Consider the following 26,319-nt stretch of genomic DNA (forward strand, 5'->3'; position numbering starts at 1 on the left):
TTAATATCCAACCTATACCTTCCCTGATGTAGCTTGAGACTGTGTCCTCTTGTTCTGTCAGTTGCTGCCCGGCGAAAGAGACCGACCCCACCTGTCTACAACCTCCCTTCAGGAAGTTGTAGAGAGCAATAAGGTCACATCTAAGCCTCCTCTTCTCCCGGTTAAACAACCCCAGTTCCTTCAAACGTTCCTCACAGGGCTTGTGTTCCCAGCCCCTCACCAGCCTCCTTGCCTCCTCTGGACACACCCAAGCGTCTCAACATCCTTCCTATGGTTGTGTTCAAGGGTGCCAGGATGAGTGAAGAGACAAGAATCTTGACTCCATGTTTCAGAAGGCTGATTTATTATATTATGATATTATATTATATTAAAATGCCATACTAAAACTATACTAAAAAGAATAGAGAGAAAAGATCCTTCAGAAGGCTAGAAAGAAAAGGAAGGAATGAATAACAAAAGCTCATGACTCTCAGAGTCCAATGCAGCTGTATCTTTAATTGGTTATTAAGTAGAAACAACTCACATGAACCAAACAAAGATGCACCTGTTGGTAAACAATGTCCAGACCACATTCCACAGCCATCAGATAGTTAATTGTTTACATTTCTTTTCTGACGTTTCTCAGCTAGAATGGAAGAAAAATCCTAGCAAAGGATTTTTCATAAAATATCATGGCGACACCTTCCTAAACTGAGGGGCCCAGAACTGGACACAGTACTGAAGGTGTGGTCCGGGCGGGGCGGCGGCGGCTCGCGGGGTCGGGGTGCGCGCCGGTGCCGCGGGGCCGGACGGAGCCCAGCCCCGGCCCCGACCGCCCGGCCCCGCTCCGGACACTCCGGCCCGCCCGGCCCCTCCTCTCCCCTCCCGGGCAGGGAGCGGGGCCGCACAGACAAGGTAAGGGCGCGCGGCCGGCTCCCGTCCCGCCGGTTGCACGTTTGGCGTCCCCGTGCCGTGTCCGTCCTGTCCCCTCCCGTCCCTTCCGTGGGGTGGGCGGTGTCCCTCTGTCCCTGTGTCCTTCTGTCCTTCTGTCCCTGCATCCCCCGGCGGAGCGCGCAGCTCGCCCGTCCGCCGGCAGAGCCCCGCGGCAGCGAGGGGCAGGCCCGGGCATGCCCCGGGAGGCGCGGCCCCGCCGTGCCCCTCACGCTGCTGGGCCGCGGGCGCCCCGGGGCGCTCCGTGCGTGTGCCCGGGCTGCTGCGTCTGGGCCGTAGAGTTTGAGAGGTTTTGGTGAGTTTGCCGCGGTTCAGCTGTTTACTGGCCGGCGCTGTTTCTCGTGGCAGATGATCGATACCCTGGCGAGCGGCGGGGCTCCGGACCCGGTGCTCGAGCTGCCCGCGATGCTGGAGCAGGAGCTGCGGGCTCAGCCCCGGGCCGCCGGCCTCCGGCTGCTCGAGGCTGCCCACGACAATGGCCTGCGAATGACCGCACGGCTGCGAGACTTCGAAGTGAAAGATCTCCTCAGCTTAACTCAGTTCTTCGGCTTCCACACTGAGACGTTCTCTCTAGCTGTGAATTTCTTAGATAGATTCTTGTCAAAAATGAAGGTAAGGCTTGTTAAAGGATAAGCTCTCTGCCTGGTTCCTGTTCGAAGCTAGAATATCTTGGGTTTAGATAAAGGTTAAGCTCCTTCCAGAAATTCTTGGTTGTGCAGAGCTAAAAAAATTGCGTTCTCCGTTCAGATTTTGGTATTGTTCAGAAAGCTGTTTCCTCTGGAGAATGAAAAACTCAAGGATGTCCATGGGCTGGGAAACAGGACGTGTTAATGGCTTAGACCAAGATAGACTGCCTGTCCTGCTGCATAGATACAAAAAAAGTTAAACTACTTCCTATTTAACTGCCTTTTCAACCTGTCAGTTAGCCTTGTGTATATCAAGATGCTGCTGAAGACTTAAAATCTGGTCAAACATTATTTAGCACTGCCTTTTCCCGTGCAGATGTGACTTGCTGACCTGAGTTGTTTTAAATTGTCTAATAAGACAGGATTACCACTGTACACTTTGGACAAGAACAAAAGCTTGTTTTGCTTGTGTGTTCAAACAAAAATGAGAAAGCTTGATGGAATGGATGGGAAAATGATGGTTTCAAAGACTTGTGAATCCAGATTAAGCAGTAAAAATCAGGACTACATTGTCTATGGAATAAAATAAGACCATTTATATATATATATGTATATATATGTGTGTGTGTGTATATACTTAGAGTTAGAAACCCCCAAATTTTTACTATCACCCCTAATATGTACAACACTTTAAGTCCTAAAAGCTTCCTCTTAGACTATTTTAGGACTTCATTAATAAGTCAGTTCTACCTCAATCAAAATTGCTCTGCAGTCTTGCTTTTTAGATGAATGAGATTCATTTTATGGTGCATAACTGTGTACAATAAAAGACTTAGTTTTCAGTCTCCAAAAAACAAAACAACCCCTCATCCCCCATAATTTTTTTATTAAACAGATTGGTGCCTACAGTTTGAAACTTGCATGTTGTAATAGCTGATCAGAGACCTTCTTTAAAAATAACAATTCACTTTTCTTTAGGTACAGCCTAAACACTTGGGCTGTGTTGGACTCAGCTGCTTCTACTTGGCTGTGAAGGCATCAGAAGAAGAGAGAAATGTGCCCTTAGCCACTGACTTAATTCGAATAAGCCAGTATAGGTTCACTGTTTCTGATATGATGAGAATGGAGAAAATCATACTGGAGAAATTGTGTTGGAAAGTCAAAGCTGTAACAGCCTTCCAATTTCTACAGCTCTATCATTCATTCATTCATGAGAATTTAAGCTGTGAAAGGTACTATGACTAATCTTGATTTTGCTATAACTGCCTAAGACCAAAATATGTAGAATGTAGAAAAATAAGCAGGGAAATTGCTTGAGTAATTGGCGTTTCTATACTTTAAAAATTCCACAGACTTTTCCCCCTACTCATAATTATCATAAATGTGAGCATCTGTGATTTAATATTATTGTGATTTTGAATATTGTTTGCATAAATGGAGTATTGCTCTCTGAGCTGAAAACCAAACTTGCTCAGTTATGATGGTATAAGAAATCTCTGCTTATGCTGCAGTGAAGTATTGCCTCATTGTAAAGATTGCAAAATCTGGTTTAAAAAAAGATTCCTTTTGCTACCAAGCACTGAAATTCCTTGTTAAGCCTGCTTTTGTAATGCAGCTCTGCCCAGTGTAACACAAGATTTATTTTTGGCATTGGGACTGCCAAAACTGAACACCTGTTTGAATGTAACCCCAGAAGTTCTGGGACAAATGAGGCCTTTGTTTAGATAATGAACATTCTTGCTGCTTCTCTGAGTTCCCAGAGTGATGCTGCCTTGATCAAGCTTGCATTCCTCTAGATACACTCATCTGTTTTTATTACAGGAGAAAATACCTTAATTTTGAGAGGCTTGAGACCCAGCTTAAGGCCTGTCACTGCAGAATCATGTTTTCTAAAGCCAAGGTAAACATCTTAAAAGTTCAAAGAAAATTAAACTGCTGAAACTTAGCAAAGAAATGTTTAAAAACATCTTCTCTCTCTCCAGCCTTCTGTCTTGGCACTGTCTATTTTGGCACTAGAGATAGAAGAACAAAAACTGTTGGAGGTGACGGAGGCATTGGAATTTCTACAGTTACATTCCAAGGTATGTGCAGATAAAATTTCAGGGGAGGGTGTAAGAAAAATGCATGGAAAGGTCTACACAGTGGGGAAGTAACAGGTGCCTTGGCATATTGTGGCTTTCTTGTGATGTTTTGTTGGGTTCTTTTTTTCATTTGGCCTGGGATATTTGGCTGCCTATCTTGTTGAAGAAGCTGAAAGTACTTGTACAAAGTCAAGATTTAGCTAGCTGTTAACATAGGACATTATGTCTTGTTATGTAGATAAGCAACAGAGAATTGACCTTCTGGAAGGAGCTAGTGTTGAAGTGCCTTACGGAATATTCCTCAAGCAAGTGTTCCAAACCAAATGTGCAGAAATTAAAATGGATTGTGTCTGGACGTACAGCTCGGCAGCTTAAACATAGCTACTACAGAATAACACACCTTCCTACCATTCCAGAGACCACCTCATAATAGGTAAGTCCTTGTAAAATCAAGTTCTGATAATGTAGAAGTAAAATTAGCTGTTAACTACCTCCAGGGTCCTTACAGGTTACCTCCTGGAATCATGTAACAAGCGTAGTCAGCCTGTTTCCGTGTTCATGCTTAAACCAGTGCTGGACCTAAAGAAGTGACAACCTGATTAATGTGTGAACACTGAAGGAAGAACTGATGTGCGTCATGGTAGCAGAAATGTTCTGCAGACATTGGGACCACATTCACACTAAAATGTGAAGTAAAGCCTGGAAAAGGGGAAAAATACCTTTGCTTTGCTCCTATCCCAAAAAGAAAATCAGCTTGTTAGAATGAGTTTCTTGTAATTGTTTACTTACAACAATTGTGCCACTTACAACAGACAGTTTTTTACAGTTCTACTTGTATAACTACTTAGTGAAGGCTAAAATCTGTAATTCAGTTATTCCTGTTACTGTTGTTTTACTCTGTAAAAATTATAAACTTCCTTACCTAGATTGTACTTCCAGATGCTACACCTTTTTCTATAACAGCCATCTTGCTGTTGTCTTGCTGTATTAAGATCTCATGCTGTGTTTGGCTCTTGTAGAAAGCACTTGAGTTGACTGTTTGTTTGGTTTTTTTTACAGGAGTGCAATAAAATGGGAAGACCATCCTGTGACCTTGTCAACAGACACACAGATATTTGAGAAACAGTCTGAACCATGATCTTAATAATGAAGAGCTCAACTCATGGAAAGAACATGTAACATGTCAGACTAAAGATCCTTCCAGCACATACCAGTTCTTTTCATGATGAATTCAGAAGTACGTGGTGTCAGTTTTCAGTCTTACTTGGTAGACTGTTCACTAGTCAGTGGAATAACACAATCCCAATACAAGGAATTTTAACACCTTAGAGTTTGTAGAGCAGCTTGTGTAATCTAACCTTGGTTTACAGTAACTGCGGGTGCTGAATTTGGTATTAATTTTTAAAACCTGGTTCTCTTTCTGAGGATTATGCAATACCAGGAAAATCTGATGTGTAATAGTGCAGTGCTGCAGTGTGTTAAGAAAAGAAAGACTAATCCAACTCAATATTGATGACAGCAAATGCCTGCCAACTCACCTGGTGTGCTATTTGGGCAGTACCTTGTGTCCACGTGTTCCTGCCAGGATGGGCACTGGCTTCCTACCACAGACACATTAAACAGCAGCCTGTGATACCCACTGAACATGTCGAGTAGGTAGAGCAGGAGAAAAGAGCAACTTTACTGTGTTCCTTTAGGAAAGACAGTCACTAGCACAGCATCAGTAACTGCAGTATTTTGTAAGAGCTGTTAGTTTGCTGATGCCACTCTCACTGAGTGTAAAAACTTGGTGATACCTAATGAAGGACTAAGGGAAAGAACTGGGTCACATGTAACCCTTTCATGCCCTAAATCTGACATTAGTTTTCCAAAGGTTTGCTGTACTAGAGGTAAATGCTGATACTGAACAGGCACATTGTTACAGGTACAGTAGGAGCAGGGCTAGTTCCCCCCCCCCACCCCGTCCCCGTGGCCTCTGTGTAGGAGTAATCCAGATGAGAAACATTGAAGATTGCTTCAACTCTGATCTCTTTAATGGTAAGCTTTGTAAAACACAGCTGTTTGTTCTGAAGACCAGGTCAATATTTGAGGCATTCTAGTGCTACCAAGGAAGTGAATAATAAGAATGTATTATTGTATGTTAGATGAAAAGAGGTTCTGGGAGAGTGTTGCTAATGTCCTCTTGGATTCTGCATCACTGTGGGACAGAGGCTGTTGGCAACAGGCTGTTAAACCTGATTGTTATATGGACTGATGGAGTGGAGAAAGAGAGATCAGAGTGTGGGATGAGATGTTGGCCAGCCAACCCTTCCCTGTAATGGTACCGGCTGAGTTAGAAACCATTCTTTGCATATCTCAAACTAGTTACAGCTTTCAAAGAAGACTCCATACCAAAGCTCTCTACTGGACAAATCAAATCTCATGAGCTCATGGGAGTGATTGCACTGCAAAACATGTAACTGGCTATCACACCTGTCACTGCTGCCTGGGCATTGTGCTGACCTGTGCAAAGCGACTCAAAGGTGTGGTCAGCCTACTGGGAGGGGATGCAGTGTGCAATTATAATTGTCCTGTCTCAAGATATGTACCTTTAAATTAAACATTGAAATGTGCTTAACTAAGTAGCTTTTTTCCTGTAATGTATGTTATGAAACATACTAGTAGGAAGCCTATAAATGTGACTTATACCTGAACAGTACCTGGAGAAAAACTTTCAGGCAGGAGGTAAGACATAATGCAGATTTTTCCCCTGCAATTTTTATAAGAGGTTGAGGCTGCGTGGGAGGAACCACATGAGAAAATGGTAAATATCTTACAGAATCTGTTCTTCAGCAGTGAATCACAGAATGGGTCAGGTTGGAAGTGACCATGGGTGGGATCAGCTGGTCCCACCTCCTTGCTCGAGCAGGGTCATCCCAGAGCACATGACACTGGATTTCATCCAGACATTTCTTGATTAACTCCATACCATCTTAGGGAAACCTGTTCTGTGCACAATTGCTGCACAGGAAAGAATTTGTTCCTCATGTCCAGGTGGAACTTCGTGGGCATCACAGAATCACTAGGTTGGAAGAGACCTTCAAGATCATCGAGTCTAACCCCTGCCCTCACACCTCAACTAAACCATGGCATTGAGTGTCACATCCAGTCTTTTTAAAACACATCCAAGGATGGTGACTCCACCTACTCCCCGGGCCGGCCATTTCAGTACTTCATCACTCTTTCCATAAATAACTTTTTCCTAATATCCAACCTATATTTCCTTTGGTACAGCTTAAGACCATGTTCTCTCATTCTGTCAGTTGCTTCCTGGAAAAAGAGACCAACCCCCACCTGACTATCTTTCAGGAAGTTGTAGGGAGAGATAAGGTCACCTCTGAGTCTCCTTTTCTCTAGGCTAAATAGCCCCAGCTCCCACAGTTGTTCCTCTCAGAGTTTGTGTTCCAAGCCCCTCACCCACCTTATTGGCTCCTCTGGATGTGCTTGAGCCCCTCAACATCCTTCCTAAACTGAGGGCCCAGAACTGGACACAGCACTCAAGGTGTGACCTCACCAGTGCCAAGTATAGGGGGAGAATGACCTCCCTGCTCCTGCTGGCCACACCGTTCCTGATCCAGGTCAGGAGCCCTTGGCCCTCTTGGCCACCAGGGCACACTGCTGGCTCATGTTCAGTCAGCAGTTGACCAGCACCCCCAGGTCCCTTTCTGCCTGGGCACTGTCCAGTCACTCTGTCCCCAGCCTATAATGCTGCAGGGGGTTATTGTGGCCAAAATGCAGGAGTTAGCATTTGGATTTATTAAATTTCATCCTGTTAGACTCTGCCCACCCATCCAACCGTTCCAGGTCTCTCTGCAGAGCCATTCTACCTTCCAACAGATCAACACATGCTCCCACCTTAGTGTCTGCAGATTTACTAATGAAAGACTCAATCCTGTCATCCATGTCATCAATGAAGATATTGAACAGAGCTGGCCCCAGCACAGAGCCCTGAGTGACACCCCTGTGCCCGGCTGCCAGCTGGATGCAGCACTGTTCACCGCCCCTCTCTGGGCCAGCCATCCAGCCAGTTCTGAACCCAGCACAGAGTGCTCCTGTCCCAGCCCTGGGCTGCAGCTTTTGCAGGAGTGTGCTGTGGGACACAGTGTCAAAGGCCTTGCTGAAGTCCAGGTACACAACATCCACAGCCTTTCCTGCATCCACCAGGAGGGTCACCTGGTCATAAAAGGAGATCAGGTTGGTCAAACACAACCTACCCCTCCTAAACCCTGACTGGGTCTGATACCCTGGCCATCCTGTAAGTGCTGGGTGATGACACTCAGTATGAACTGTTCCATGACCTTACTGGGTACTGAGGTCAGGCTAACTGGCCTGTAAGTACCAGGATCCTCCTTCCCACCTTTGTTGTGAGTGGGTGTCACATTGGCCAGCTTCCAGTCATCTGGAACTTCACCAGTGAGCCAGGACTGCTGGTAGATGATGGAAAGTGGCTTGGCAAGCTCACCTGCCAGCTCCCTCATCACCCTGGGGTAGATCCCATCTGGCCCCATGGATGTATGAACATCCAAGCAGCTCAGCAGCTCTCTGACTGCCTCCTCCTGGGTAACGGGGACTATTTTGCTCCCTGACTCCATCTACCAACCCAGGAGGACAGTTGTCCTGAGAACAAGGCATCTTTCCACTAAAGACTGCAGCAAAGAAGGTGTTAAGCACTTCCTCCTCCTCATCTCTGGGTACTGAGTTCCCTCCTGCATCCAATAGAGAACAAAGGTTGGTTGGTTTCTACCCATTGCCTCTTGTGTTGCTGGGCACCATGGAGCAGGGTCTGATCCCTGCTGTGAGCCCTCCCTGCAGACAGGGATGAGGTCCCCTCTCAGCTGTATCTCCTCTGGAGGCTCAACAGCCCCAGCTCCCAAAGCCTTTCCTTGTAGGGCTGTCCTTCAATCCCTTCCACAGCCTCTGCTGGACTCGCTCCAGGAGCTCCATGTCCCTCCTGTCTTGAGCAGCCCAACTGGACACAGCACTCCAGATCTGGGCTGAGCAGAGGGGCAGGATCACCTCCCTGACCTTCTGGCAATGTTCTTCCTGATTAATCTCAGGATATAATTGGCCTTCTTGTCCCCCAGGGCACTGCTGGCTCAGGGACAGCTCATTGTCCACCAGGACCCCAAGGTCCTTCTCCACAGAGCTGCTCTCTACAGATCAGCCCCAGCCTGGTGCATGGGGAGATTCCTTCCTAAGTGTGGATAAGCAAGAATAAGAAGATATCCTTGCATTAAGACACATGGTAGATTTATAACTGATTCATTTACTATGGTGTTTCTAAAAAGAAAAAAGACACACTCAAACCAAACATTCTGCTTAAAGATATTACTTTTTTTATGTACAACTTTCTCTTTAGTTTGTGCCTCAGTATCATAAAGTTATCACAGCTTATAAATCAGCTGGTAACAGTTTGTCTTCATTCTGCTGGAAAAGATCTTCTTTCTCTTCACTGAAGTAATTACTTTTGACAACAATCCATTGAAGAGATCACTGAAGTCTTCAACAGTTACATGATTCCAGTCCTTAACTGTAACATGTAATTTGTCTAAAGGGTCACATATAAAAAGTTCACTTTTCGAGACTAGAAAAGTCTGGTCCTCCTTTGCTGTAGTTTCCAGAAATTTCTGCCCCACTGAAGTCAAACCCAGGGTTCTGATTGAAGTAAAATTAAAAATTGTTTAGTAAGTAAATTATTTAGAATAAAAATGCTTTAAAAAATCCCAGACAACCCACAAACAAAAATCTTAACTTGCTTTTTGTTAATATTCTGCCATTGTAACACGAACATTTAACAATCATACATTTATCACAGCACTGAAATTCTTGGAACATGCATCAACAAAATCTGAATTGTCATAGTTTGGCTGCCTACTGCTGAAGTGACTTTGTAATGCTGTTCTTGACTTAGCAATAGTCAGGTCTTCCAGAAAAGAATATTAAGGAAAGTTTAAGAACAAGATCTGGCTTTTGGTGTGCTTTGTAACTGCCCTTTGAAAATCTACGTATGTGCCCTGATGGATAACAAGGTTCATAAATCTGCTGTTCTCTGCTGCAGTACATAGCCTGCTGATTCAGCTGGTACGTAAAATGTAGTTTTACACCTCTGCAGACGTGTACAGGAATAGTTGTGTGCCAAAGGTATAGCAAAACAATTTAGGCAATTTTAGTAGAAGTGCAAGGAACACCTTTTCCAGCTAACTACTGCACTCCATCTTACATTTATAAACAAGCATATCCAGTAGAGTTTGATGTTCAAATGTTATTGTAACTATGGCTATGTCATAATTCTAGATAATAACAGAAGTTGTGTGTAGCCTAACAAGTGAAAAGTTGTTAGGAAGATGCAATTACTAAAACAGCAATAGGACCTCCAAACTCACCTGAACTTACCACAAACCCTGCAGACAGAGTGCAGACAGAATAATCTCTTCAAAGCACAGTGATAAAACCTTGTAAGCATTTTACAGATATTGAACTAAAGCATATATTCCATGGCATTTGCTCAGCTTTCCTGGCCATAATTTCTGTGTGCCAACAAAATATATAAGGAGTAATTATGTGCTTTAACTTACTTCTCTTTGGAATCTCTCCAGTGTAAGTTTCCTTTGCATCTGGTCCTGTACCCAAGGATCAGCAGCATATTCATTTTCTAACAGAGATGTCCAACAATTTCCAGCATCTCTATTTGTCTTCATTAGAACAATTCGTATCAGCTGCCTGTCTTCTGTTGAATGAAAACACACAGAGCAACCTTTAAACTCAGTCCTAAGTGCTGGTTCTTTTCTTGGTTTGGTGAATTCACCATTAACAAGCAAAAGAAGTGAAGTAATTTAAATTCTTAATGCCAATGCCAACCTAGTTCTTGATAAATACAGGAACATTGACAAGGAAAAAAAGGCTGAGGCAAAGATAGCCTGTACTGTCATCTCTCCCCTTCTGGCTTGTAAGATGCTGAAGCTGTTTTAAGGGAACAAACACCGTTCATAAGTACTTCTATTGCAAACATAAAGTAACCTCTTGGACATGTTCACAACAAAGATTCAATCTATTAATATAGACAACTCTGCTAAAGCAACAATGAAAAATTTTTTGGTCAGGCTTTACAGAGAGTTATTACCAACAAAAGCCAGAACTAAGTTTTAGCAACATATAAACAGAGGATTATTTAAAGAGTGTGTATGGCCACAGAGAATATACTGGAAGCATGTTTCAAAGTAAATGTGCAGTGCAGGGTATTTGTTTCTACTGAAGTGAATAAATATAGCATTAGAAGTGTATTTTGAAGATTATTTGCATACTCATAAAGACTGGGCTTCACAATGTGTATTAACACTTTAAATTTTAATGCTTAAATTACTAAGTTATCAATAAAATATAAATATTGAATGGAAAAGAAAACCCTTCATAGGAAAACACTGAGAGGCACAATCCACAAATATGATTGCCAAACCCCAAAATATTTTGAATGTTTTACAGTATTTATGATATCATGGCCTGATATGCTTTTTTCCTCAATATATGTAGGAACCTTAGTGTGATTTTAAAATTTCTTTCTGATTCTCTTGGACTGTAGATTTTGTCATTCATTCAAAAAAATGGAATGTATAAAAAGTACTAATTATGGAGAGTCATAGACCACGCAGCTGTACCATAACTGTTTACCTTTAAATGTAGGTAATGCAAAAAACTTTTCACTATATGGAAATGTTTGCAACCCACTGATTAGGAGCTTCCAGGATGTGGCATTTTCTCATTAACCTTAGTCTCAAGTGCTTTTGTAATACCTCAGTTCCTTAATCCAGCAATAATGACATTGCCTTTTTACAAAGTAAGGGAAGAAAGTAATATTTCCCATTAATAAAGAAAGGGTAAATTATTCTGCAGTGTCTACTGGAAAGTTTTACTGTCTTTATAATGTCACTTCAGATGTAGATTATTACCTAAGGTCCACGTTCCTTCATCAGTTACTGTAGAGTCAAAAAGTTTACCCTGCAAAAGACAGGTACAATATTACAAATCAGTGAAACTTTTTCAGCATTCAGTTCACATTGAGTTATGAAGTTTTACTCACAACTTAACCACCTTGTATTCTGCTGAAAATGAACAGGGTGATCTGACCCTACAAGTGTACACCTGCATGGAGCCTGTCAAAGAATTATTGCTTATTATGCAATTTTTTTTTTAAATTGAAGCATTTAATATCTTGTTTCAGTATCTGAAGTCATTGAAAAGGCTTGTGTTTCTCAGCAGGAAATGCTATTTAATAATCTTGTCATGAAAATGCAAATGTTTTTGCCAGGAGTAACATGGCATCCTCTGGCACAGGATACAGGTAATATGAGCATTTCATTATAAGAAAGTAAATCTGTCTTTAGGCTGTTTTTTGTTGTTGGTTTTTGTTCTGGGGGTCTTTTTGTTGGTTTTTTTTGTTTGTTTGTTTTTGGTTTGGTTTGTTTTTTGGTTTTTTTTTTGCTTTCTGGAACAATTGAAGCTGTGCACTGAAATGCTGTCCACATTCACATAAAAATCCATGTGAATTTGTATTTTTATTTTTCATAGAATCACAGAACGGATTGGATTGAAAGGGACCTTAAAGTTCATCTAATTCCAGCTCCCTGCCATGGGCAGGGACTCTTTCCACTATCCCAGGTTGCTCCGAGCCCCGTCCAACCTGGCCTTTAACACTTCCAGGGATGGGGCCTCCCCACCCTCACAGGGAAGAATTTGTTCCTAATATCCAATATAACACTGTCTTCGGACAGTTTAAAGCCCTTCCCCCTTGTCCCATCGCTACATGGCCCTGTAAGAAGCCCCTCTCCAGCTCTCTTTCCATGTACTGGAGGCACCATCTGTAAACCTCGAACAAAACTGTTTCCAATTAATGCCATTTTTAATGTATCAAACCTGGGATAAAGAACAGAGGCACCTCAGGGCACAGGCGTACAAACCTTCTCCCAGACAACTAATGACAGCACAGGAGGACACAGTCTAAGCTGTGCCAGGGCAGGTCTGGTGACATCAGAAAGAAATTTCACAGAAAGTGTGACTAGACATCGGATATCAGGAAGAAATTTCACAGCAAGTGACCAGACCTCGGATCGGGCTGCCCAGGGCGGTGGCGCAGTCACAGTCCCGGGAGGAGTTTAGGAAAGCCCGCGGTGGGTTGACACAGTGTCGGTCACAGGCTGGACTCGGTGATCTCCGAGCTATTTTAGAACCGAACGGAGCCCGTGAGCCCCCGGCGCCCCGCGGCCTACGCGTCGGACGGGCCCCCGGCCCGCTGCCCCGGGCTGCCCGCGGTACCTGCAGCAGCTCCTGCCCGCCCACGGCCAGGGAGATGTGCCGGCTCCGCAGGCTGCAGCGCACGTCCTTGGCGCGGGTGCCCGGCGGGACGCGCACCTCGATGAACACCTCCTCCAGCGTCTGGTACCAGCGGCCCCAGGGCGTCGCGCAGGGCACCACGCCGCTGCGCTCCTCGAACGGAGCCGACATGGGACACGGCGACAGCGCTCGGCAGCGCTCGGCTCGGCTCGGCTCGGCGATCCGCACCGAACCGCACAGAGCCCGCACGCAGTCAGTGAGTCCCGCACCGCTCCGCGCTGCCGAACACGTTCCCCGCCCCGGCCCGCCGGGAGCACCCACCCTGCGCACGCGCACCGCAGGCCACGCCCCCTCCGGTCCCGCGGCGCGCGTGCCCAGCGCCAGGCGTTCCGATTGGCCGAGGCTGGTGGGGCGGCGGCAGCTGATTGGCTGGTCGCGTGCGCTGCGGCCGTTGGCCCCTTTGAACGGCGGGCCGCGGGGTCCCAGCACTGTCATGGCTTCCGCGCGCGCGCCGCTCTGCCGTCACCTCCACCGCGATGGGAGCGCTGGTACGTGAGGGGAGGGAGCGGGGGAGCCCTTCGGCGGGGACAGAGCGTCGGGACCGGCCTCAGGGTGTCCCTTCCTGTGAGGAGCGGCCCGTAGCGCAGTGCCTGAGGGCTCTCTGAGTTCTCGCAGGGGTTCCCTTCTAAGACAGAAGGTCCCGACTTTGTGTCTAGCCCTGGCGTGCCAAATACAGCAGTCAACGTGTATTGTGTTCGTAGTAACTAAAGCGGTGCCGAGCCTTGCTGGCCTCTGGTTCCGTAGTGCAGCGCTGCAAGAGGAGCGTGCAGAGCGTGTCGCGGCTGAGGCGCTGCTAGCGAGAGCGTTTTCTGAAGTACGAGTCGCTCAGTGAGATTTTTGGCTGTAGATTTACCCTAGATGTGTTATCAGTCTCATCGAAGCTGAAAACCCTGTCATTTGCCTTCATTGTTCTCTACTGTTCTGAAAATCTCATTTTTAGCACGTACTCCCCTGCAAGGATCCTGTAACGTTAAGCCGTCAGGCCGAGTGGGAAGTTTGCTGTCCTCTGAAGCATGCCAAGGGGTTAGGAAACAGAAGAGTAAGTAAAAACTGCACAGAACACAGCAATAAGATATCTTTACATGCTGCAATTTTTAGTGCTGTTACTGCTCTGCTGCTCAGAAATTGGTTTCTGTTGCAGAGACTCACTGCCTACCTTCCAGTTCAAAGGAGCAGCTGTAAAAGCATCTATTGGAATCATAGCTTTGTATGTGACTTCTGCTAACTGGGGGGGGTGCCTCTGGAGGTCTAATAAACTATGTTTTAACCTACAGTTTACAAATATTTCCATGTATTTTTAATATCTTAGTAATTCCTCAGTTCAAAAGTGACATTATGGCTCTGGATCATGGCAGGGAAACTTGGCAGAAGTGGAAATATCAAAACTGTCACCTGGTAGTCCCTCTAAACTTTGTCCAGTACCCAGATGACCAATACTGAACTGGCTGATTGCAGTAAAAAAGTTACTGGTATTGGGTTGTGAAGTTGATAGATTAACAGCCGGGTGGAATGTTGTGTTTTGTACACAGTCAATTAACCTCGTGTAGTTTGGTTACATTTGCCTCACTGTGTGCATGCACACCCTCTTCCTTCACCAATCCCTTCTACTTCCTTCTGCAGGTGAGACAAATCTGAGCAGTGAGAAGAGTGCACCCACCCCAGTAACTGCAAGGAGACTCCCATCTCTTGGATCAACGGTGGGACTCTGCTGTGGTGTCTGTAGCTCTGTTAAATCCCAGCTAAATCTCTTTAAGTGCTTAAACAATGCAGCCTCTTCATACAATTGTCATTAATCTACCCAAGTGGACTGTGGAACATATTGTTGCATCTGTGTTCCTTAAGACCTAAGCAGGAAAAATGAAATTGCTGCATCCTTGGGAATCATGTGATAATTAACTTGGTACTACAGAACAGCTTGTTCTTTTTGTGCTACACTTTTGGGATCTCTTTTCTTCTTGCTCACCATGTAATTATCGTTTTAAGGCTTCCTTTTTAAGGAAATGGTGTTCCTGCTGTCATGGGCTGGGCAAGGCAGAGTGGAAACCTGGTGGTGAAAGAAACAGGAAGGGGATGGTACTGTATGTGCAGGTTCCCAATGTCCTATGTAAGGATATGGATTTCAAGATTAATAGCTTAACAAGCTGAAAAATGATAGCCCTGATGTGCTAATTAGGTTCCTGAGTATTGATGATGTAGGATGAAGTTCTGCAAACAAACCTGAGGTGAGGATATTAAAATATTTTTATGAAGCCTAGGGGTGCTAAAGTCTCCAAGTTTGTTAATCTTCCTGTCCCTGTGGTTATGAGCTGTCCCTTCAGAGTATTGCTGATGAGAAAGTACAAGGGTAAACCCCATCCCAACATGATACTTTTCTGCCCTGTGGGGAGAGACAAAGGTTTGCTCTTTATTTGGTGTGTATCTTGGTAGTATTGTCTGTATGTAGCACCTACTCTATTATTTAGTTGTGTTCAGCTACTATGAAGCTAGAGATTTCTAACACATCTCTCTTCCAAAGCCGGCTACTGGGATTGTGAAGACTAAAAAAGATGTTATGCTTATGAAAGAGAAAAAGAAACAGAAGGCACTGGAGAAGGAGGTATGAGTCCATTGTGTGAGTGAAATCCTGTCATGTCTCTTCCACTTTCAATAATAAAAAATACCAGCTGGTGGAATTGGCCTCTTTTGCATCAGACAGCATACAAGTAGTTTACAAACAGCTCTGTGCAAAAGAAAGATTATCAGGTATTATGGATGTACAAAGCTCATGGAATTGCATTAATTCCTACTGATTGTGAGCAACTATTCTGTCAGGCTTTTCAAAAACAGAACAAAGTCCTCTGTTGGCTACCCCAAAAACGTTCTGTTTTATTAAACAATCTCTAGCTGAAATTTTTTGCTCACTAATTGTCACACTGTTAATGCTTATGAGACACCCTAAACTGCATCAATACACTTCAGTGTGCTAATTGGTGCCTTGTGTCTCAAATGTCACGTTCTGCCTTTTTGTCTCTCAAAGCCAAAAAGGAGAGTTGGCTTCTGTTGCCTATTAAAGCTAAGACTATTCTAATTTTAACATTTTTTACTGGCTTGGAAGCCTAAAATAAGTCATATGAAATATTGCTGTTGTATGGTGTGTAATAATGGGGACTTGTGGTAATTCTGTTATTTCCTTCCTGTGAATGAGAGTTGCACATACATATTCTGAATGAAAGTAAATACAGTTTGGATACCTATGCCTGTGGTTTACTTGGCTAAGCTAATGATAGTAGGAAATAAAGAAAATACCTCATGTTTTAGATTCGTGCATTAGTGAGAGAACGTGGAGAGCAGGATAAAAAACTTCGTGCTCTGGATGAAGATCTTGTTAAGATTGAAGCGAAGCTGAGTGCTGCAGTTCAGGAGAAAACCTCTCTTTCAGCAAATGTTGCATGTCTGAAGAAACAGCTTCTGGAGTTAACAAGAAGCAATGAGCTACTAAAATCAAAGGTATTCAGACAAATAAGTGCATCTTTGCTTTGCCTTTGCTGTTACTGAGCTTACTGTGCAAGAGGAAGATTTACTTGCTGATCAGCAGGTGTTGTGATGTAAAGCGTGTCTGGTTTGGGATCTTGTGCCCTTCTGTCTAAACACAGAGCAGGAGGGGAACACTTGGAAAGGGTTGTGTGGACAGCAATGCATACAAAGGAATTACACTTAGTGGTTTTATCTTCTTTTCTAACAAGCTGTCTGAAGATGGCGTGCAGAAGAAAATGAGTAGCTTGTGCATGGAGTTGATGAAGCTCAGAAACATGAGGGATGCTAAGGAAAAGGTATGACCATTTGTACAGGAGAATAATTCTGATCTGCTCAGGAATTAAAACCAGTGATCCACAGTATAGCTTGAAGCTCTTGGTGGCTGTTGTTTTTTAACAAGTGGCTGATATCTTTACTGAGGGATACTTGCAATCACATTTAGCATAGTAGCTGATGCTATCATTAAACAGGGGTGATGATTAAATTTAATTTCACCACTGTCTCTTCTGCAATGCCTTTTTTTCACTAAATCTCATTTTAATTTTAATATGTGTATTTTGTTGTTTGTTTTATGTTTTTTTAAGACTGCACTGGCAAAGCAGGAAAACATGGAAATGAAGCTGCAGGAAGTGCAAAGGAATCTAGAGCATTCAAAAGGAAAAGTAGCACAGTTACAAGAAAAATTGTAAGTGCTAGAAAGGGAATTATATGATATGATATGACCTGGCTGTGTTTCCATGCTTATCCTTTGTAGTAACCAAAACCAAGGCTGTCTCCCTACTGAGAAGGAACAGACATTATCAGTATTTGTAATCTGGAATAAATACAATGGAATGAAGTTCTAACAACTGCTGTGGTTTGATAGAACTACCACTAGAAACATTGTTTCTCTAGTGTATCTAGCCTTTTTCCAAAATACAAACTGTATCATGTCAAGCCTTTGTCTTCCAGTGTGGTATGGGTGGGGTTTTCTTGGGTATGGGGTGGGGAGGGAAGACTATGTCTTTAGGAGAATTGTTGTTCAGGTTGGAGGAGGACATTTGTATGGATGGGATATTTATGGCCTTTAGACTACTAAGTCAGGAATAAGCAAGAATAGAAAAGCATTAGGGCAGGAGCTGAAATCCTAATTCAACAGGCATTTGGCTTGGATTTGATGAACACTTTGATGTTCTCCAGAGAAGTGCATTGAAGAGCCTTTGTGGTGCTTTCAGAGCTGCTTTGATGTAGACATGTGCTCTGAAGAAAGGCAGTTGCAGAGTCTCTTGGTTTCAGCAGCTCTAGGTAGACAGAAAGTGGGTTCTAGCTCAGCACTTTCTATTCTGCTCAAAAAATGTCACATGCTGCACAGGAACAGTGCACTAATGTGCAGCCTGTTGCTGAGGACAGTGACCTGGGATGAGCTTCCAAGCTATGTTCCATGTCAGGTTGGCACAACTGGCACTGCAGCACAAACCTGGCTGTTAAAATACACCAGGGTAATAATACAGGTAGTGCAGGTCACAAAGGGAGGAGATGCTGATTTTCTACAAAAGCTGCTTATATGTTAATGCATTATTATGTTTGTGGCATATTGCTTGTGTCAAAATGTGGCTTAGCATCTTTACTACAATGAGAAGACTATCTGGGATAGGGATGAAAAGAAGGTAGAATCACCTCTTAGAGCCAATATCAGTTTTTCAGCCAAACTGGGAGATGAAAAGTATGTGTTACTACTTAACTCTGGATTTGTTTAAATATATCTGTCATAAAGACTGTCTGGTTTTAGGTCTGCTTCTGAGAGAGAGAAAGTTGAAGAAAAGTCTGACATTGAAAAACTCTTGGAATATATTACAGAGCTCAGGTAACAACAAATTATTCTCAAGAAGACAGTTTTCCTCTTGAAAACCAACAACCTAAGCATTTTCCTTTGTGTTGATGTGTAAGCATAAAAACAAAATTTAGTGGTAACAAGTGCCTAAATTTTCTTCTACAGTAGTGTTGCAGAGACAGCTGAGAAATACAAACTAGAAGTTGCCCAGATGGAGGAGACAATGAGTAAGAAAGACCAAGATATTGAGATCCTGAGGAATACTCTCAAAGCAAAAGAGGAAGAGTCATGTAAACTGATGAAAGAACTTAATGAGAGGTGTCAATTGCTTCAACAAGAGAAAGGTAATTGTTAGTTCTTGTACACTGTTCCATATGTGGGATCACTCACATGTCTTAAAGCATCTCAAATAGTTGTTTTCTAAAATGTCAGTTCAGACTGGTTTGTTCTAAATGATAAGTCAAGTCTCTGAGCTCCAGCTAGAAACACCAAGGCATGTTTTTAACAACAGGGAAATTACATCTGACATCTGTTAAGTCTGAATTGGTGTTTCCATGGCAGCTAACTTGGATGGATAGTATACATGAAAATTGTAGAAGTGGCTTTAATCTGAAAGGTGAACACTAAGAAGATCTTGCTCCTTACTCTTCACTAAGAAGCAGTATAATATTGTGTGAATTCACTGCTAGCAGCTTGTTCACAGATTCACTGAAGTGTTGGGAATGTGGCAATAATCCTTCTTCACCTCCTTACTCCTTCTCTCCCAACTCCAGCACCTCTGCAATCTGAGACATGTACTCAGTTTTCTGTACCAGCTGCCTTCTGTGTGCTAGTTTGTGGAAGAAGCCGTGGGGAGCTCATGTAGTTTTCCCTGCCATGCTGCTCTTCTGGTGAAGGTTAATTGCTTGGTCCAAACACTCCTGCTGTTAAAATGGTCTTAAAGTGGTATGCCTTGAGCCAATTTTGAGGAGTTTCCAGATGGGTTGTAGGTATGGGTTTGTTTTGCGGAGGGTTTTCTTTCTTTTTGTTTTGTTGTTTTTGGTAGTTAGGCAAGGAAAAAACAAAGATGGAATAGAAGTATTATGATTAATACATATTGTAGCTATTTGAAGAAGATAAGGGAGTTTGTGTTATACTGACAAAGTTTCTGTGCAGAGAAAGAGGTGTCTGAGGCCAAAGAACAGTTCCTGAGTATGAATGCTGAAATAGAATGTCTGAAAAAAAAAATTGATTTGCTGGAACAAGAACACCAAAAACTCCTTGAGAAACATGAGGAGGTAATCTCTCAGCTGCAGCAAGAGAAGGTAAATATAGGATATGAATTAGTCTAAAAATAGATTGTAATCCCAAGGACTGGCACTAAAAATTGTTGTTTGCACATGAGATGTGCATTCCACAGATAAAGCCATCATTAATATGGCAAAGTGGGTACTGGCCTGCAGAAGCTTGTGTGATCTAATAGGTCTAAGAACCATTCCTGGTAGGATGGGGGTTTTGGTTCTTCCCATAGGTTTGAAACTTAAACGCTGCAAATTAACCCTTACCTACCCAGGAGGTACTGGTAGTTTTAAAATCTGTGGTATTCGGGCATGCAGGAGTCATCAGCATCAATGCAGCAGAAGTTACTAGAGTTTGAAGATGAAGTAACAAGTGAGAGACATCTTCTGGAAGAAGAGCTGAATGGTACCATGAAGGAGCTGAATAAATTGCATGCAAAGGAGAGGAAAGCTGAAAAGTTGGTGAAGCGACTGGAACAAGAAATCAAATCTCAAGGTCTTGAACTTGCACAGATGGAAGAAGAGTTGAAAGGGTTTGTGAAGGAAACTTTCTGATTCAAGCTTTGAAAGGAAAAATGTTAAATTAGTAGTGTAAGCAGAGCTTCTGAACCAATTCAGGTTTTAGAGACCTGAGCAGATCTGAAGTTATTTCTTGCTGATTGTTGATTACTGATAATGATGAGATCTATTCACTAGTACTAGTAACTTGAGTCAGTTTTACATTGTTGTAATTTAAAACAAAAAAAAGCCATTTGGGATTTGCTTGAAAGGCTGGTGTTGTAGTGCTCTGACCTTGCTGTGCTGGATAAGATATGTGCATGCTGTACTGGCTGTTTCTGTCCTGGAGAAGGCTGTGACAAAAATATTTTCAAGCCAGTTGTTTCTTGTTTAAGTTTACTATTACGTCTTCAGTCTATTCCATAGTTCCCTTGGAAAATAAGGGGAGGGGGAAATCCTTAGTAATACCTGTTGTGAAGATTGTGCTTTAGCATGTGAGAAGTTACTGGTTTGTCACAATTAATTTATTGCTGCTGCTTCAAGCCTTCTGTAACTGATAGCAGCATTTGGTGATGTGTTCACACATGCTTCTCTCCAGTGTGAAATGCTGAATTTTTATTTCAGGAAGAGTGCAGAGCTGGAGCAAATCAAGGCAAGGCATAGCAGTGCTGTATTGAAAATCCAAGAAGAGCACAGCAATACACTGCAGGAACTTGGAAAGACTATTGCTGACTTGGAAAGGTATTTAAGTTTTATTCATGTATAGGACAGGCATTATCTCTAAGATGACAATAAAATGTACTGTTCATTTATGTGCCACATGTGAGTGTTGGCATGGCATTTGAGCAGAGGATTTTGTGGTGTTGTTTGGTGGCATTAAGAATTTATTTCTTGAGTACTGGGCAAATATAGTGACATAATATCACTATCTAGTTCAGGAAATTGGATATTTCTTCTTCCAAAATGTAACCAGTTGGAGGAGTTCAGTGGTCTTGGACCACAAAGAGATTTGTAACTAGTGATGGTGTTCTTGACACTGAAATATCTTGCAAAAAGACTTATATAGACTCAAAATTTGCACTGAATTTTAAGTAGTTGCCCACAGTACTGCAATTTTTACCTTAAAGTATTCAGGTTTAGAAAGTATATAAAAAGTGATACTGTTATTACTAGGTATGTGTGTCACCCATGAAGGATCCTGTGGGATATTTGACAATGCCAACTACAGACAGTGGGTGCTTTTCTGTTTAAAATAAGCTTCAGAGAGTGTAGGTCCTTCATGTTTTAAAATACCTACAAAATATAGTAATATTTTTATCACAGGATTTGTCATAGTGTTACTGCTTATGGCTTTATGGAGCTGTGTTTTGTTTCTTTCTTACCTTTGGATTTATCAGTGCCTGTACACTGCCGTATCTTCAGGTTATAAAATCTTTGATACTTGCTAATACGAGCTCATGTTGTTCATGTCAATCTGTATTTTGCCTGAAGTAACAAGGTTTTTCTCATTTGTACTGTAATACCAGCTACAAGAAAACATCAGCTGAAGAAATTTGCAATTTTAAACTGGAGAATTCCTCTCTGCGAGAGGAAGTTGCCAACCTAAAAAAAGTAGGCCAAGAGAATCTGCAGTTGCTTCAAGAAGCAGAATACACTAAAAACAAAGCAAATGAAGAATATGCAAGGTACTACACAGAAAAACTTTCCCTTAAGCTAAAGAATGCAAACTGAAGCTTGCCTTTCTAACTAGAACCTCATGTGATGCTGTAAAGATCAGATCAGTATTTGGTGTAAGCTGAAGTTTCTTGCTTTTTCCAGTGCAGAAGGTTGAAAATACTGATAGACAAAATTTATTCAGTTTATATGCATTAGGAAACTGGTCTGTCCAATCAGTTATTTTGACTTTTGTTTATATGTGGAACATAGAGGAAAAGGAAAACACTTGAATGAAATATGTTTGAATATTGTCTGTTTCAGAAATATCAGTTACAGTGGTTGCTCTGCAAATGAGATCCTCAGGGGTGACAAACAAATACTGAATGCAGAACTTACTCTCTGCCATTCCAGTCTGAATGATGTCACCTCAAATTCTGCTCACAAGCAGAGGCCAATTAATCATCCATGAGTTGCCACACTGTGATGATATAAACTGAGGTCCCCTCTCTGCCTAATATGAGGCATCACAGTGCAGCTGATGAGAAATAACACCCAAGAAGTGTTATGCCAGTAGCTGAGGACATGCTTCTGACTGTCTAACAGCAGTTTAGTGATCCATGTTCTCTATGGCTCTGTGCTGGTTAAGATGCTGCCCTTTCTGTCTTCCCACCTGCTTCATGTCTCCTGTTTTCATTAGAGCTGGTAAAAGAAAAACCTGAAGATCTATTTCCTCCTTGAGGTGGCAGGGAAGGGATGGGGCAAAAAGCTGGGGCTGAAAAGGGGTCAGTGCTTTAAGGTGTACGGTTTTTGAAGTCTTGCATACATCCACGCTGAACAGTCTTGATTAGTTCCTGCTTGAGCAAATCTCTGCATGCAAAGCCTAACTACTAAACTGTCCCTGATAAAAGCTGTTGGCTCGAACAACCTTAAATGAGCAACATGATTTTTCTTTGCTTCAAAAGGACTGCTTGCATCCTTATAGGAAAAGGTAAAAATGTTGTTCATCTTAAACTTAATTGCCTTCTGTACCACTGTTTTCTTTGTGGCACTTTTTGTGCAAACCTTTATTTCAGTTCTACTAACAGCTTTTCAACCATGGTTACTTGGGGGTTTTAGATTTGTAGTGTAGTAGAAAAAAAGTAAAAATCAAGGGCTCATTAAGCAATTATGGTATTTTCCTCAGGATGCTTTTAGAAGTCCAGACCAAGCTTACACTAAAAGAAGCAGAAACAGAGCGAACAAAAGAGTCTTGCCTTGCACAAGTGACTGAACTTCAGGAAAAACTTGAGGAGCAAACTGAAGATCTGAAAAGAGAACTTGAAGCAGAAAGATCAAGGTGACTTTCTCAAACTGCATATGATGGCACAGCCAGTTTTATTGGGAAGAAGTGCTGAGAGCTAACAAGGAACATAATAAAACTCTGTGTCTTGCTTTTTAGGAAAACCATAAATGAAGATGTGACCTCTAGCTTAAAGAAAGAGATCAAGACCTGGCGTAAACTGTATGAAGATTTACATAACAAAGTTAAGCCTTTCCAGGTATGTTGGGAAGTAGGTGTTAGTATCTGTTAACATAAGACTTTTGCACCTGGCTCAAGTTCTACTCCTGAGAAGTAAATATTGCTGCTTCCTGTTTTAAGTTTTTTATTCTGCAGTGGTTTTCTAAGTTACTATCCAATGAGCCAGCTACTCCTTTTCCCAAACTAATCTTCTTTGGTAGATTTCAGTTTAGTAAAAAGTTGTGCTTAGTTTTGAAAGATTTCTAAGACGTTCAAATGTATTTCAGCAACAACTAGATGCTTTTGAAGCAGAGAAGAATGCTCTCCTGGAGGAGCATGGGGCAGCCCAAGAGGAACTGAATAAACTGAGTCATGCATATGCTAAACTACTTGGCCACCAGAACATGAAGCAAAAAATCAAGCATGTTATGAAGCTGAAGGAAGACAATGCCCACCTGAAGCAGGTTTGTGAAATGAAAAATTAGAAATCTGCAAGCTACTAATGTGCTTGATGCCTTGTTTGTTACTCTAAATATTTTTAGACTAGTCCTGCAAGCTACATATTTCTTGATTCTTAAATTCCCTGCACAAAGCAGATTACAAAAAACCACCAGCCTCCAGAAATGCCAAGAGTTTTATTTTTGACTGAATTTACAACTTACAGAGGGATCAGCAGTACAAATAAGTACCTCTACTCTTAGCTTGGTTGGCTTTTCTTACCTTTTTTTGGGGTTCTAGACTTAATAAACTATCTGTTGAAAGTTTCAGACTGCCATACTGCTTAGTGATGTTACACAGTACCTGTATGTGCTGCTGGTTTCTCTACATCTGTATGTTTGGGTTTTAATGCCACCAATAATTGTCTATGTGTTTAGCATTCGGCAAAATGGCTCCTTCAGTAAATGATGAAGCAGACTAGAACTCCTGTTCTTCATCTAACTTCCAAGTCTTGTTTTCCCTAGGATGTCTCAAAGCTGCGTGCATTGCTAGCCAAGGAGAAGCAAACCAACAGACAGCTTCAGGAGCAGCTGTGTGCCGTACAGGGCGTTAAGCGTTTTGATCCTTCCAAAGCTTTCCAGCATGATAGCAAGGAAAATATTCCTCCAAAAACGCCTTTGAAAGAAGGTAACTGTGAGATTGATGTAGCCTTTGTCCCTCTTAAGCTTAACCAAAGAAGGTATGAGAGTCCTGCACAGTCTGCTGCATCTGAGGGAGGTGAATGGTGTCTCTTGTTCCACAGCAGATGTTGGAGGTTGCATCAGTAGGGCACTCCCAGAGTACTTTGCAGCCCAGATCCCTACAACCTGACAGGAATAGGTGGTGTGCCAGGTCAGACAGCAGAGCCATTTTCCTTCTGTCACCAGCTCACATGTCCCTGCTGATGAGGTGCCAGGAAGTGTCTCCTGCACAGGTCATGGGGTGCAAATGGCTCAGCCAGACCCCTTTGCACCCTGGTTCTTTAGCTGCCACCTGGCAGAACCTTGTACCACTGTAGGTGTCAAGGTAAGGTGTAAAATGTCTGCAGATAAATGTGGGGTGGAGGAACAGATGGAGAAGAGCATGGGGTCACACCAAGGGAAGCAGGGTAGGGGAGAGAGTTTCATTACAGTGTCTGTTCCAGGCTCTGAAATCCTGGCTTGCCTGCGAGGTTCAGTGTAGGGCCTTCTGCCCCTCAGGAGACAAAAAATTACTTAATGTGGTGGGAGGACTAGGTGAAAAACTCCAACTTAGTCACATTTTTCCATTGCAGGTAATAAAAACAAAGTTTGAAGTCTTCTTGGTGTCAAGAAAATAAATCACCCATAAATTTGTGTGCTACAGGAGACTTCAACAGACTGCTTCTTCAAGGTGAACTTGGATGCTGTATATGATATAAATGAGTAGAAGCCCTAGAGAAATTATCTAAAATTATATATTTTTAGAAAACTGTTTTACTGAGAAGCAACAGGTGACAGCATGTTCCTGACTCCTGGTAACATCATTACAGGCATGAACTCTGAAAAGTGTTCACTGTTGCATGTTTTGGATATGCTGAGGCTGCTTAGTTAGGTTTTGAACAGAGCATTTTAAGTTTGGAAAAGGAGAATAAGCATTGGAGATTAAGATTACAAATGAAACCGGACTTCATGGATTTTTTTATTTTTGTTTTTAATTTTTGGTGGGTTTTTTTGGTTTTTTTTTTTTTTTTAATCTATCCAGTGTATACTATTCTGTGTTAATTTTGCTGTTTATAGCTGCTTTGGTACCAATGGCAGCAATACTGCCAAGAGACCTTTTTACTGCTGTGACCTGCACGCTATATACAGAGTAGAAATGGGACTGTACACTTAATTTTGATATTCTACAGGATCTATATTCAGTATATGTGAACTTCAATCCTGGGGCTAGGTGTTGCAGCTGCTGATCTTCAGAAGAGCATTTTCAGGTCAAAGTCAAATTGACTGCATTTATCTAAGTGTTTGTGTGCTGTGACTAAGATTAGTGTCTTAAGAGAAATGCTGTGTCCACTGGACCCTTAAACTGTCATAAAATCTTTGTAGCCAGCTGTTGTAGGTGCTATCAGTGCTACAGTGACAGGGAATAACAACAGACCTTATCTCACTTGGGTGGGAGGACACCACAGAACTAACAAGCATTGTACAGACTGGAGCTTTGACAATGGAGAAAGAATATGTTAAATTGCATTTAAAATTAACATTTTAGCACAATAAAAATTTCAAATTAATGCATTTGTCCATTTCCTTTGCAAATCAGGTAGAAAATCCAAAATTACGTTGCAGTGGGTTTAATCTAATGTTCTTTTTTCTAGTCTTTATCTTCAAAACAAAGCCCAATGTCAGTCTTGCCTCAAAAACTACGTATTCTCTAGTCTTAGGGAAATTATTTAGCTGAACTGTGTAAAACATGCAACCTGCAATTATGTTATTTCTTTTAATGCAAAAGTAAATACTGAATTTAAGTCCGAGGTGGAACTGTTGTGCAGCTATCTTACACAGAGGTGCTGCAG

General features: G+C 42.5%; 3 protein-coding genes across 3 annotated transcripts; 2 read left to right on the forward strand and 1 right to left on the reverse strand.

The window, feature by feature from the left end:
* Positions 1-744: 744 nt before the first annotated feature.
* Positions 745-6,254, forward strand: CCNG1 (cyclin G1). Its single transcript, XM_041488031.1, has 7 exons — positions 745-894; positions 1,279-1,542; positions 2,535-2,788; positions 3,378-3,456; positions 3,539-3,637; positions 3,876-4,070; positions 4,697-6,254. The coding sequence occupies exons 2-6, from the start codon at positions 1,279-1,281 to the stop codon at positions 4,065-4,067; spliced, it is 888 nt and encodes a 295-aa protein (XP_041343965.1). The 5' UTR covers positions 745-894; the 3' UTR covers positions 4,068-4,070; positions 4,697-6,254.
* Positions 6,255-8,989: 2,735 nt separating this feature from the next.
* Positions 8,990-13,324, reverse strand: NUDCD2 (NudC domain containing 2). Its single transcript, XM_041488045.1, has 4 exons — positions 12,983-13,324; positions 11,620-11,668; positions 10,252-10,403; positions 8,990-9,331 (listed from the first exon to the last, which is right to left on the reverse strand). Exons 1-4 carry the CDS (start codon positions 13,169-13,171, stop codon positions 9,248-9,250), a joined length of 474 nt encoding a protein of 157 aa, XP_041343979.1. The 5' UTR covers positions 13,172-13,324; the 3' UTR covers positions 8,990-9,247.
* Positions 13,325-13,437: 113 nt separating this feature from the next.
* On the forward strand, positions 13,438-26,037 carry HMMR (hyaluronan mediated motility receptor). Its single transcript, XM_041488004.1, has 18 exons — positions 13,438-13,548; positions 14,001-14,099; positions 14,681-14,757; positions 15,576-15,656; positions 16,358-16,546; positions 16,783-16,869; positions 17,158-17,258; positions 18,342-18,416; positions 18,549-18,727; positions 19,539-19,687; positions 19,979-20,193; positions 20,783-20,899; positions 21,685-21,843; positions 22,998-23,150; positions 23,253-23,352; positions 23,600-23,776; positions 24,275-24,437; positions 25,063-26,037. Exons 1-18 carry the CDS (start codon positions 13,494-13,496, stop codon positions 25,080-25,082), a joined length of 2,196 nt encoding a protein of 731 aa, XP_041343938.1. The 5' UTR covers positions 13,438-13,493; the 3' UTR covers positions 25,083-26,037.
* The last annotated feature ends 282 nt before the right edge of the window (positions 26,038-26,319 follow it).

The sequence above is a fragment of the Pyrgilauda ruficollis genome, unplaced genomic scaffold (assembly GCF_017590135.1).
Source record: "Pyrgilauda ruficollis isolate IOZ18807 unplaced genomic scaffold, ASM1759013v1 scaffold86, whole genome shotgun sequence".
Classification (NCBI taxonomy): domain Eukaryota; kingdom Metazoa; phylum Chordata; class Aves; order Passeriformes; family Passeridae; genus Pyrgilauda; species Pyrgilauda ruficollis.